The sequence below is a fragment of the Orcinus orca genome, chromosome 6 (assembly GCF_937001465.1).
Source record: "Orcinus orca chromosome 6, mOrcOrc1.1, whole genome shotgun sequence".
NCBI lineage: Eukaryota > Metazoa > Chordata > Mammalia > Artiodactyla > Delphinidae > Orcinus > Orcinus orca.
Window position 1 is genome coordinate 36,819,244 of NC_064564.1, and position 12,850 is coordinate 36,832,093.

Here is a 12,850-nt window from a genome sequence, read left to right on the forward strand (position 1 = left end):
CGGGCGCCAAGCCACGCTCTCCGCCTGTCACTCATACGGCCCGCCCAATGGCGACGGCGTGGGCGGGCCCACGAGGGGCGGGGCCTAGGGCGCCGTGCGCCGGAGCTTGTGGCGTCAATGCGCCCGCCGTGTCCATGGAGAGAGGCTGAGGTGGCCGAGTTCCGGCCCGAGGTATCGGGGCACCGGGAGGGCGAGGATGTCGGCTTCGTTAGTCCGGGCCACTGTCCGGGCTGTGAGCAAGAGGAAGTTGCAGCCCACCCGGGCCGCCCTCACCCTGGTGAGTGGCTGGGGCGCGCGACCGGGCCCGTTATATTGGTTCACCTTCGCCCCCGCGAGGGGGGGCACGGTGGCAGGGCACAGCACGGCCGGGCGGCAGCACCCCTGACCCGCTCCGCAGCCGCCGCATCGTCCCCACCCCCAACTCGCCTCTGCTGTGGAGATAAACAAGCACGGGCGGGGCTGCTCCTCGGGAGCCGGGCGCCCGGGAACTACGTTTCCCAGCAGGCCGCGCGCCGCCGCGTGCGGAGGGGGGAGGGGCGGCGCGAGCACGGCCCCTTGGGGGGTCAGGCGCGGCTTTTCCGGAGCTTGGGGTTGCGGAGGGTCTTGCTGCGGCAGCAGTGCTTGAGGTCGCGGGTTACTTAGAGGTCGAAGTGCCAGGTGCCGGGCGCAGCTGGGTGAATGAACCAGGGTTCCTACCCTTGTGGCGCTTGGGGAGAGCCGAGCCTAGCCTCGCCCGGCCGCAGGACCACAGTGTGATGCGGGAGCGCCGGTGAGAGCGCGGAGACAACAAAGCCCACCCGCTTGCAGAGATCAAGGCTGCAGTGCACAAAGGGTTACTTCCTGGTGTCTGGGGTTGAAGAGGCTTTGAAACGCACTCTGTGCCTCCAGGGGCCCTAGGCCGTGGTGGCTCTAACAAAGGACAAAGAAGGATAAATTACCACCCTGAGTGAGTTTACAGCGTTCTCTGGGTGAAAGGTCAAACACACTCAAAGGAAACTTGCGGCAGATACTTACAGAACTTACTGTGCATGCTGGATCCCCGACGTACTGCACAGTTTTGTTTTGTGTTTTAAATTCACATAAAATTAACCACTTGTAAGCGTTCGATTCGGTGGCATTTAGTACATTCACAGTATTGTAAAACTGTCACTTCTATGTAGCTCCAAAACACCTGGCCCCAAAAGAAAACCCCCTGTCCATTAAGCAGTCACTATTTGCAGTTTTGAAAGATTAATTTCATAGGAAATCTTATGATCAGTTCAGCATTCTTCTCACACACACCCCACTCTTGGTAAAGAAGCCTTTGTGCAAACATTCAATTCCTGAAGACTGGGGAAAACAGATTAAATTGAATCATGGATTCCGTTCAATTTAATGCCGTGAGAAGGCCTGTTGCCGGAAAATTCGTTTCAGCAAAACAGGAGAAAGTCATGATCAGGTGGAAGAATATATTTTTATAATGAGTCACTGTTTTAGGTGCATAAGGAGGTTATTCTGTTTTTATGTGATACTGTATTCTACATTCCTTTTTTCTGTACCATCAAGCCCATTTTCCTGTCTGAAAGATACACTGTCAAATCTTAGAATTCTCCAAGATTTGAAATCATAAGAACTAGAAAGCACTACTCATACTTTGCGTCTCCTTTCAATCTCAGTAAAAATTATTCAGAAATCAAAAGAATTCTACCACTGGTACTGATAGAGCCAGGAAGAGTCAGAAAGTGTGGAGACACTTTTTTGCCTTTTCTTTCTCCACCATTTGGCATGGGTCATACCCTTTCTCTCCATTCCTACTTAGTCATCAGACATTTAAGACCTACGTTTCCCACCCTCTTGGGACACAGTCATGGGCCAGGCCTTTGGCACCTCTAGAAATTACTAGGAACAATAACCCAGCCCACTTTCTCAGACCTGCTCTCAATCCGTGCTTGCTCCTTTATGCTTCATTACCTGTCCCGGCTTACCAGGCCAATTCTGCTACCAGCACTGCTTTGTCATGTCAGTTCTCAGTTCACAAGGGCTCTGTGTTGCCTTTGATCAACATTTCCAATTAGCATGCAGGAGTCCATTGTCTGAATTTATCCTCCTTAACTGTCTAGCGGACTTTAGTCCCTTTCCCTGTGATCTTAGCTGGTGCCAACGCACATCCCTGTTTCTTTCCACCAAAGGTCTGTGGTAGCAGGCTTGCAGTTATTTTAATCCTGGCATGTGTTCCTAGTCTTAACACACTGGCATGCATGTATGGATATCTGTGCTTAATTTTCAAGTGTTTTTGCAAACGTTTAACACCATATTCATTTAAGTGCAAAAGCAGTGAAATCATCAAAGGACTAATGAGTGAAGACAGATGAGAGCAAATGAAATGAGATAGTTCAATGAAATGGGTAAGAAGAGATGATGAATGTTAGCTAAGTATATAAATTTTGACATCAGGAATTCAACATGTTGCAACCTTTGAGAAGTGCTGTACCTGTGCAGTCTAGTCAGTGAGAGGTTAGGAAAAGGTATTGATGAAATAAAAGCATGATTCCATGTTTTCAGAGCCAAATTACCTGTGTTAACTGTTGTTAATCCAGGAGAGGATTGATGGTTTGCTGGAGAGAAAGACTTTAAAGACTGGTCACAGGCACTTTTATGCAACCAGGGGTGGGTCCTTGATAGAATAAGGTTTCAACCCACCACATCAAAGTCAGTACCCTTCATCCAAGGAGGATGACATCCCCCTTCCCTACTTCCCTGCAGGCCCAGGAATTGCGAATGAATTGTATGTATAGGAGCCAGAGTAAAATATGACTGAAGAACTTGAAGATTTAACACTACACTGCAGGCAGAGGCCTTTATTTCCATTGTTGTACAAAGCAGAATCATTGCAGCCCTAATTAGGGTTAGGGATATACCCACAACTGTCCTAAAGCTCAACCAAAGATGTGAAGATTAATGGTACATAGCCAGCATCATTCTTGATGCACAAGAGAGAAGTTAATTCATTACATACAGTGGGTACCTTAGGGCTTAATTTCTAGCAGCTCCTGGTTGAGAAGGGTCTGGAAACAATATGATGTTAAATACATGGGGGCTCAAGGAGGTGTTTATTCATTGAAGGAGTAGCCCCAGAAGTCCTTTGGAACAGTGACCAAGCTGTAAGATTGGTATATGGAGGCAATTTAAGGGGCATTACACAGGAAACAATTGGAAGTAGCCTGAATGAAAGGCCAAGTTAAATAAGTAAGAGTAAATCCTGTTGGCAAGATATGTAGTCATTGCAAGTAATGATTTTTTTTTAAAGGTTTGGGAGTCATAACTCTTAATTCTTTGACTTACTAGCCCTGTGCAAATTATTTAATCTTTAATACCTAAATCACAGAACTGAAAGAATAAAAAGATGATGCATATAAACCATTAAGCACCTAGAAAGTACTCAAGAAACAGTGACTATATATGTATGTTACTATGTATCAAATGAGTAGCATGTTAAACTTTCAGCAGTAGGCTACAAAATTGTGAATATGTACTATGATTACCTGCATGTACAGGAATAGGCAAAGACAAAAGGGAAACAGCATCATAATGCCATAGCTGTTAAAGAATGACTCAAACAAAATATACTGAAATTTATTCATTGGCTGCCCTTTATCTACCATCTTTTAAACCTTAAAATACCAGATTTACAATGAAACGAAACTAGGTTGTAGTTGTTGGCTCATGTTTAGTATACATAATCATGGAGTTAACTTCGGGTTTTAATCTTGTTTCCTTAAACAGCAAAAAATGAAAATTGCCTGGGGGAATGACTAAGGAAATGCAGTATTGAGGATGGAAAGTTTCTGCTACAAGGAATAGAAACGCTATGGCATTGGATAAAGTAAAAGTATGTTGCTATGAAGTAGTCAAAAGATTCGTTTATCTGCAGTGCCTTCTCCCATAATTTCAGCCACAAAAACAGACTAGAAGTCGTTTTTTTTTTTTAAGGCCAAAATATCTCACTCAAAGATACTCTTTCACTTGAAAGAATGTCTTGTTCTGTGATATACATATGAGAGAAATAATATTTCATTGAGTTTCTTGAATTTTATTTCACTGGCCAAATCTCAGGTGAATTAGACTCACTGATTATACATAACTTTCTTGGGTGGGTATGGGTAACTTAGTTGTTTGGGGGAGTATGTTGAAACTGGAGGGCCGCTAGGCTTGCAGCATGTTGTTTTGCTGAAGTTTTTATACTATTTCCCAGAATGATCTTAAGTCCCAAACGTTCCCCTGTTTAGTCATTCTGACTTGTTCTGAAATTCAGATCCATTGCTTGGAAAGTTCTAATAACCATATCTTTACCCTGAAGTGGACTCTCAGCAGGGTTATACATCATCAGTAACACTCCTCCCAGTGGGGTATATTGGATTATTGCCTGACACTAGGAAATTAAGACATGTTTTGGTTCCTGTAAAGACATGTTTTGGTTCCCAGGCACGCAGGTAATTTTTCTCTTAAGCCCCTTTCTGTATGAAATGTTGAACATCAACCACTTTGTGGTAAGTGGACCACTCTCCATGAATTGCTTTTGTTTGCTGTTTAAGTGTTTTCTACTAAGAGTTGAGAAAAGAAGGAAATATATTGCTTTTGTAAAAACCAAATTAGATAATTTAGAAAGTCACATGAGACTCAGGAGTTCCCTGGTGGTCCAGTGGATAGGATTTGGCGCTTTCACTGCCATGGCCCAGGTTCAATCCCTGGTCAGGATGAAAAGAAACACGTGGGGCAGCATGGTATGTGTGCCCTGAGCTTACACCTCCCATCTGCTGGCAATAAACCAACGCTCCGCATCAGGTTGGACTTCCAGTGAGTATTTTCCCACGACTGTGCCTTTTTTTTTTTAATTTACTGGAAATCTTTTCATTGTAATTTGACAGTAATTAATTTCTTCAGGACTCACATGGGAAATATCACCATGAAAATTAGGAAAGCTAGTTTTTACTGGCAATCATTTAGAAGTGTAACTAAGCATTTTTTAAAAATTTTTTCCATTAATATCTCTCTAACTATTTGAGGTTAATATACTGTGATCTTAAAAAATAAATAAAAATAATTCTCTGCAGAATTTCCTCCTTCCCCCCACCCCCCCATCCTATTCCCTGTCGTTGATCTGCTTGGTTCCTGTTCTGAAAGAACTGTGGGAAACAGCCTTTATAAACCACCCACTGGTAGTGATTTATTCAACTTTTTTTTTTTAAGTGACACACAATAAGAAATACATACACACCGTATGTTAATAACTGAATCAAAGTTTCACTGTTTATCAAGTGCAGTGCACTGTTCTGTGATTTTTGTTTTTGTTTTTTGGCTGTGTTGGGTCTTCGTTGCTACGCACGAACTTTCTTTGGTTGCGGCGAGCGGGGACTACTCTTCCTTGCGGTGCACGGGCTTCTCATTGTGGTGGCTTCTCGTTGCGGGGCACAGGCTCTAGGTGTGCGGGCTTCATTAGTTGTGGCACCCGGGCTTCAGTAGTTGTGGTACCTGGGCTTAGTTGCTCCGTGGCATGTGAGATCTTCCCAGACCAGGGATCGAACCCATGTCCCCTGTGTTGGCAGGTGGATTCTTAACCACTGCGCCATCAGGGAAGTCCCTGTTTTTGTTTTTGTTTTTTTAATGATAGTCTCAACCTTCTACATTGGTTTCATGACTTTTCTAAATTTGTCCAGACTCTGCTTCAGCATCTTCATCTGGCCAAGCCCCAACCAGACAGGGTGAAAGAGCACACTCGGGCCATCCATCAGGTCTGTACCCCCAGCACAGGCTTGAGTTCTGGCTACGATTACTACCTAGTTGTAGATCATAATGTCCACTCTGAGATTTCACAAACCAGGAAAATGCCTGTATAGAAAACTGGAGGACCGGCTCAGCATTGCCAGCTAGAGGAGCTAGTAAAACGAAACGTAGGAAGGACATGATCTCTTCATGATAATATATTCTCATTATTATAATAATAGCTGGCTTATGTTGAGCTCTCTGTTCCTGGCGCTATTCTAAATGCTTTTCATGAATTCGTTCATTTAATCCTCACAAGAATCCTGAGGAGGAGGGACTTTTATCCCTGTTTAAGCCAAGTAATGGGCTGGGACACAGCTAGGAAGTGGGCCAGGAATGCCCTGGGACAGGCTTTCTCCCTAACAGCCTCCTCAGGAAATTGGGGTTTGTAATGCTGATCTACGCATGAAGTACATTGAGACGTTTTCTTATTTTTGAGGACAACTGGGCTTGGTTAAACAGCATTTCTCCTGAAAACTCTTCCATGTTCTTGTTTCTATTATTGACTAGCTTAGTTCTGAGCATCATCTAGGTGCTCAGATGCTGATGTAATAATCTCTGTGGATAGGGACTTCCCTGGAGGCCCAGTGGTCAAGACTTCGTGCTTCCAATGCAAGGGGCGCAGGTTCGATCCCTGGTTGGGGAACTAAGATCCCACGTGCCGCGCAGCCGAAATCAATCAATTAATCAATCTCTGTGAACATTTGATGGGACTGGCACGAGAGGCACACTGGGTTATTTGATGCTGGTAACATTTTTTCCTCTAGGTGTACATTTTGATGGATCTGAAATAGATTTGGGGTAAACAGAATGAGCAATAGAGTTAATAATGATCAATAGGAAAAATGCCTGAAGATTGGCTTTCCCAATGTGGTACTTGATATCATTCATTGACTGTCGAGTGCCTTCTGTGTGTCAGGCAATGTGCTTGTTGCTGGGCATAAAGTAGGAATTTGAAATAGATGCTGACTAGAAAAATTATATTTGTGATGTGAGTGGATAGTACCACAGAGATTATGACAGGGAGCTGACCTTGACTGAGGGGGTGGGGGCAGGGGATGAAGAGGATGTTGCTAGTGGATATTTTTAAAAATGCTTTTAATTGAGTAGAGTTCATATGCTTGTGTATGAAATCCACAAGGTACTCTGGTGAGAATGGAACATAAATTCACCACATGAATTTGCTAAAGATAGACTTGAGTTGTCTTAAATACTAGGAAATATAAGGCTGAAGAAGGCAAAGTTTGTAACTAACAACTTAATAACCTTCCCTTTTTTCAGACACCTTCAGCAGTAAACAAGATAAAACAGCTACTTAAAGATAAGCCTGAACACGTAAGTAAAACCAATCAGACAAATATTTAGTAAAAAATTGAAGTTGTATTTTCACAATGAATTTATCTTGTGATAAACAGTGTGCTTTCATTAATTAGGGGTTTTTATTTAAAAAGTAAAAAATGCTCATGATTTTTAAATGCAAGTAACACAACAGGGTATTATGAAAAATATGAAAAGGAAGTCACTCTCTCGCCCCACATTCTTTATTCATTCTCCCTTCCAGGAGGCTGCCTCTTCGTGTCCTTGCACAGATCATCTGTGCATTTTATTACCTAGGCCAAGGTTTCTCAGCCTCAGCACTGTTGATGTTTTGGACTGGATAGTCCTTGTTGGGAGTGGATTGCAGGATGTTTAGCAGAATCTCTGGCCTGTGCCGGAGTTGTGACAACCAAAACTAATTCCCTGAGGGGAACCGCTGGCCTAGACTTTGCTTGTTACATTTGCGTGTGTGTCTCTTTTCCTACTTAGGTGAGAACATACCACACACACTGTGGTTGCACTTTGCTTTGCCCCTAATAGTATAGCTTGAAGATCTTTCCATATCCTTACATAAAGATCCTTATTCTCTTTATGGCTGCATATACTAATGTATTCCGTTGAACAAGTTTATCTAGCCACGCTCTCATATTAAAGGTCTTTTGGGTTGTTCTCATTCAGTGCTTCCACAAACATTATTCAACAAATATTTAGCATCTGTAGTGTGCCAGGCCCGTTGTTCTGGACCTGTAGGCATAGCTTATTTCATCTACATAAGCTGTATTCTTAGATGTAGAATCGCTGGGCAAGGGGTGTGCGAACCATCTTAATCTTAGCACATTGTTCACTGCCTAAGGGATACTGTAAATGACTTCCAAGACTATTAATATTCAATAATTAGACTACAGAGTAGTTTCTAAGTTCCATTGTACAACCTGTATTACAGTGTAACAGGAGTTCGATCATCTTTCCCCTAAGAATTATTAAATCTAAGTATATCAGTGTTCCAACTCAATTCCAACTAAATTTGGGTAGACTAATGACTAGAGTATAAATTGACCAGTTGACACAATTTCACTTTTGTAGAATTGAGGGATGTTTGTTCGTTTTGACATGAAAAGGGTTGAGCAAACACTTCTTCAGGTGTCATTTGTGGCATAAGCAATCCCTTTTCCAAACTCCAGGTACCTAAAGCTGTATTTTCACATACTCTTTAATAAAGTGTCTCTCTATTCCTAATAGTTGGACTTCCTGCTTGTTTGAGTCTTCCTATTTGCAAAGATAAAAACTAAGTTAAACAAGTATTTATGACGTGTGCTCCAGAATTTCAGCCAGGCACTTTATTATTTATCATGTTGAATATGTGAAATTCCCTCACACATTCTCTAAGCTGTCACTGTGAAGGTGAATAAAGCTATAGTTCTGTCTCCTTGTTTGAAGACAGAAGAGAATACTCTGAATGCTTCAACTCATCAAAACCACCAAATATCTTAACATCTAACTCATGCTCTTCATCAGGTGTCTTCCCACTTTATGTTTGCTTTCCTGGAGCAAGCACATGTTACTGCTGTTCAGGGAATCAGGATCTGCTTGCTAAAATGATACTTCTTATGATAATGCTGTATACGCACATGAAAAAGCAGATAGGACTCAAGAATAGATAGAAATTGGGTAGATATTGTTAGAAAACTACATTGAGGTAGACATTGGTATTTTAAAAGTGCTGTTTGGTCACTTTTTAAACTTCTTAACGTCTGTGTTGACTGCAGTCTTTTGCTTTCTGGTACTTGAGAATGTTTACAGAATTAAGGCCCCATGTCACATAGAGGCAATGTGATTGCCAGGTGATGACCTATGAACCTTGGTGAACCTAACCATAGGGAAATATCCTGGGAACATCTCACATGGTGAGGTGGAGCAAAAACATTTTTGAGCAAGTCCAGTTTTCTTATGTAGTCATCTCTGCCATCAGATATTTTTTTCCTTTTTTTTTTTTAAAAAAAAGGTGATTATTCATTTTTGGAATTAAAACTCTTTCCTTAAAAATGTTATTCCCAGAAAAAATGGTTAATAGTAATGGTTAAGTAATAAACATACTTTAGGTGTAGTGGAATATTATGTAGGCATTAGTTGCAAATGATAATTACAAAAGCTAATTGCATGGGAAAATGATGTCTTAAGTGGGAAAAAAAGCAGAGAATAAATTTTTTATTTCTGCTCTAATAAAAACTATATTTAGGGAATTCCCTGGCAGTCCAGTGGTTAGGACTCTGAGCTTTCATGGCCAAGGGCATGGGTTCAATCCCTGGTTAGGGAACTAAGATCCCACAAGCCGCGTGGCACGGCCAAAAAAAAAAAAAACACCATGTTTAGATTATATATGAGACAAAGACTGAAAGAAAATAGGAAAAAACACACAAGCTCATTTTTAGGGTACTGGTGACTGTAGTTTTAGGGTGCAGTGTTCCCTCTGTATTTCTTTCTTCGTATATAATTGGTTTTTATTCTTTTTGGATCCCTGCCAATGTTGTAATGATATTTGTACAGTAGTTAAATTTTTTAAATGCTAGTTTCCCATTCTGCTTATACTTCCTAAAGGGACTATTTATAGCCAGAAATCTAATATTTATCTTTTAGCTTTTGAAGAAAATATTATCAAATAGGGCTTTTATTACTATAACTGTTTAATCTGTACTACATTAAAACTAAGTTTATTTTTACAATGCCTTTTCAGGTTGGTGTGAAGGTTGGTGTCCGAACCAGGGGTTGTAATGGCCTTTCCTACACTCTGGAATATACAAAGACAAAAGGAGACTCTGATGAAGAAGTTGTTCAAGATGGTGAGTTTTATGCAAACTTTTTCTGGACACTTTGTTCTCCCTAAAATGTTTGGCCTTGTGTAGCATGGAGAGTAATGATGATAATAGTAAGAATGGTGTATTTAGTGCTCACTGTAAGGGAGGCATGGTTCGACGGGCTCTCATATATTAACTAATTTATACACAGCAACTAAATGAGAATGGTACTGTATTGTCCCCATTTTGCAGATGAAGAAACTGAGGCACTGAGAGATTAAATATGTTTGCCTAAGGTCACACAGCCAGTAAGTGGCCTTATGAACATTTGAACCCAATCAAGTTCACTCCAGAGGCTGTGCTCTTAGTAACTAAGTGATAGATTATTGGATAAACTTGTTTATTTGTTTCAGTTATGAAAGGTTATCATTGTGTGCAGAAAGATTTTAAGATGATAAAACTTCAGAATGAACCAGCCACTTTGGTGTGAAGCATCTGTGTCAAATAAGTAATGTCATTTCTTCCTTTAGAAGAGTCTATTTCCAATTTTTATTAAAAATTTCAGTGCTGGGCTTCCCTGGTGGCACAGTGGTTGAGAGTCCGCCTGCCGATGCAGGGGACGCGGGTTCGTGCCCCGGTCCGGGAAGATCCCACATGCCGCGGAGCGACTGGGCCCGTGAGCCATGGCCACTGAGCCTGTGCGTCCGGAGCCTGTGCTCCACAACGGCAGAGGCCACAACAGTGACAGGCCCGCGTACAGCAAAAAAAAAAAAAAAAAATTGCAGTGCTTTAATTATATTTTGCCCCTCCCCCCCAGTCCCTGCCCCTACCCAATAATCTGATAAAATCTATTTAAAACAAAATAAATACTGCTACAACCTCAGGGGAGTTTCAGCGTGCATGGGTTCTGCAGCACTGGCTTTGTGTGCGCCATTAGCCAGTTTTCATGGGTTCTTGATGTGTATTCTTTTTATTGCACTTAAGTTACTGATCAATAAAGACATTTGTTAATATATTATTTTTAAAATCAATATGTAAAAGTATCTTAAACCTGAAAGTTTTCATCTTAAAGAAGAGATCTAATAAAGATAGTTCATATTTAAGTAATGATGCAGTTTTTTATAAGGAAGAAAGCTTTCTTAATCCATTAGTATTTACGAAGGTTCCCACCTCTACCAACTAGTTAGGTAGAGATAACTAGGGAGTTATGTTATTGTCAGTTTTCTGGTCCATAAGCAGAAAAACAGAACTGCTTGTACTGATTCATGATTTAGTCTTATTAAACTAGCCCATTATATCATAGTCCTTTGTGTTTCTCTAGGCTTGGCAGTGTGTTGTGTATACAAATGTCATTTCAGGATTTTCATTAATCTCATTGACTCCATCTTTACAGAACTCTTACTGAGAATATACACATTTTCTTCATGTAGCAAATTGAAGTATAGCGAAGAAAGGCAAATTCTAGTTTTACACAGAATTGTCATGGAATTTGCTGTACACAACTGTCTAGCCTAATACAATTGTTTTTGACATAGATTATTGTGTAGGAAAGGGGACAGAAAACTGAGCACTGCATCCCTTAAAGGAAATAATGAGACAGATTCAAAAGCCTCTTGTTTGACGTTTGTTAGTGGTTACTATTTAAAGTTCAGTTGTGCTTTGAATCAGCAGGTTCCATGGGATGGCAGGCTTTATATGACTCATGTTTTCTTCTCCCCCAGGAGTCAGAGTGTTCATCGAGAAGAAAGCACAGCTAACACTTTTAGGAACAGAAATGGACTATGTTGAAGACAAATTATCCAGTGAGTTTGTGTTCAATAACCCAAACATCAAAGGAACATGTGGCTGTGGAGAAAGCTTTAATATTTGACTCCTCAGGACTGCTCAGGCTGTAGGCCCCAGGAGAGCTGTGGAAGCTCTATGGCTTATTGCAGAAGTCATAGGACTGTCGCATGCTTAAGGTTTGTAAAATATGGCTGCCTTACAAGGAAAATAAAGTGATGCATTTGAAAATGAAGCCAGTGTGTTAGATTCCAGAAGAATTGATACTTGTGTCCTTTATAGGGGACAGAAAATGAGAATCTGTTGCTCTCTTTGTGTCGTTTTTCTGATCTGTAAAGAAAAAAAGTTTTACCCTGCAATTAAATTCTCCTTCCTGCATCCTTTCTGTTAGAGCTAGTTTCATGGAAGTTGCCTTCCTGGGGGGGATTTCAGAAAACATATTCTTAATAGGTGTAGATTGGTAGATCTTTTGAAAGGATTGAACGTACTTCTCCCAACAAGATGGATTTTAAAATTCAGAGGCAGGAAGTCTTGACTCCTGGTGTGGTGTGGTGGTGCATTGTTTTTCTACCCAAACTGGGCACAGCGTTTCTACATTTTTATCTAAAACTTCATTGTCTGATACCTCATTTGCTTACCCTGCAGCATCCCCAGCCATTAAAGTATTGGACAGAGATTTCCTTAACTGTAGTGCAGAATAGTTCTGAGTGATGGGATCAAAAGGTAAATACTTCACCCACCTGTTTTTAAGTCCAGTTCTTTTGCCCACCCTAAGCGTCTGCTCGGATATGGGATCTCAAGCGGACTTAGATCCTTTTAATCAGAAGTTCTCTTAAAAGCCATCTAGCCCATCCCCTCAGTTCTATACCCTGGGAAGCTGAAGGGCTTTTGTCCCCCCTCACACTGCAGGCTGGGTAGGGGCACAGCCGGGACCACCCACATCTCCCCATCTTGTAGGTGACACGCCAGCCCTGCGCTCCGAGGCAGTCAGTGAAGGTAAACGGGTGGTCTGGCTTCTTTATCTGGTGAACATTTGGATGAGATTTCTCTGTAATTTGGAGAGTATATTTAGTTTTATTTTATTTGGGGTGAGAAGAATCTTATTTTAAATCCCATTTATGTGAATTACCATCTTGTTTCACCAGGACTGTGGAACAGTC

General features: G+C 41.5%; 1 protein-coding gene across 2 annotated transcripts; it reads left to right on the top strand.

Moving 5' to 3' along the window:
* Positions 1–102: 102 nt before the first annotated feature.
* On the top strand, positions 103–11,925 carry ISCA1 (iron-sulfur cluster assembly 1). Of its 2 annotated transcripts, none has more exons than XM_049710905.1 (5): positions 103–277; positions 5,694–5,768; positions 7,081–7,134; positions 9,848–9,953; positions 11,630–11,925. In XM_049710905.1, the coding sequence occupies exons 1-5, from the start codon at positions 197–199 to the stop codon at positions 11,776–11,778; spliced, it is 465 nt and encodes a 154-aa protein (XP_049566862.1). In that variant the 5' UTR covers positions 103–196; the 3' UTR covers positions 11,779–11,925. The 2 variants fall into 2 exon arrangements, with proteins under 2 accessions (XP_049566862.1, XP_033267266.1); XM_033411375.2 differs by lacking the exon at positions 103–277 and adding an exon at positions 3,788–3,868.
* Positions 11,926–12,850: the final 925 nt, after the last annotated feature.

What these genes read in the sequence shown, in the direction of transcription:
- ISCA1 (XM_049710905.1), top strand. Translation starts at nt 197, where the DNA reads ATGTCGGCTTCGTTAGTCCGGGCCACTGTCCGGGCTGTGAGCAAGAGG. An exon ending in CCCGGGCCGCCCTCACCCTG is followed by an intron (nt 278 to 5,693) that starts GTGAGTGGCTGG and finishes AAATTTGTCCAG; the next exon opens with ACTCTGCTTCAGCATCTTCA. An exon ending in TTAAAGATAAGCCTGAACAC is followed by an intron (nt 7,135 to 9,847) that starts GTAAGTAAAACC and finishes ATGCCTTTTCAG; the next exon opens with GTTGGTGTGAAGGTTGGTGT.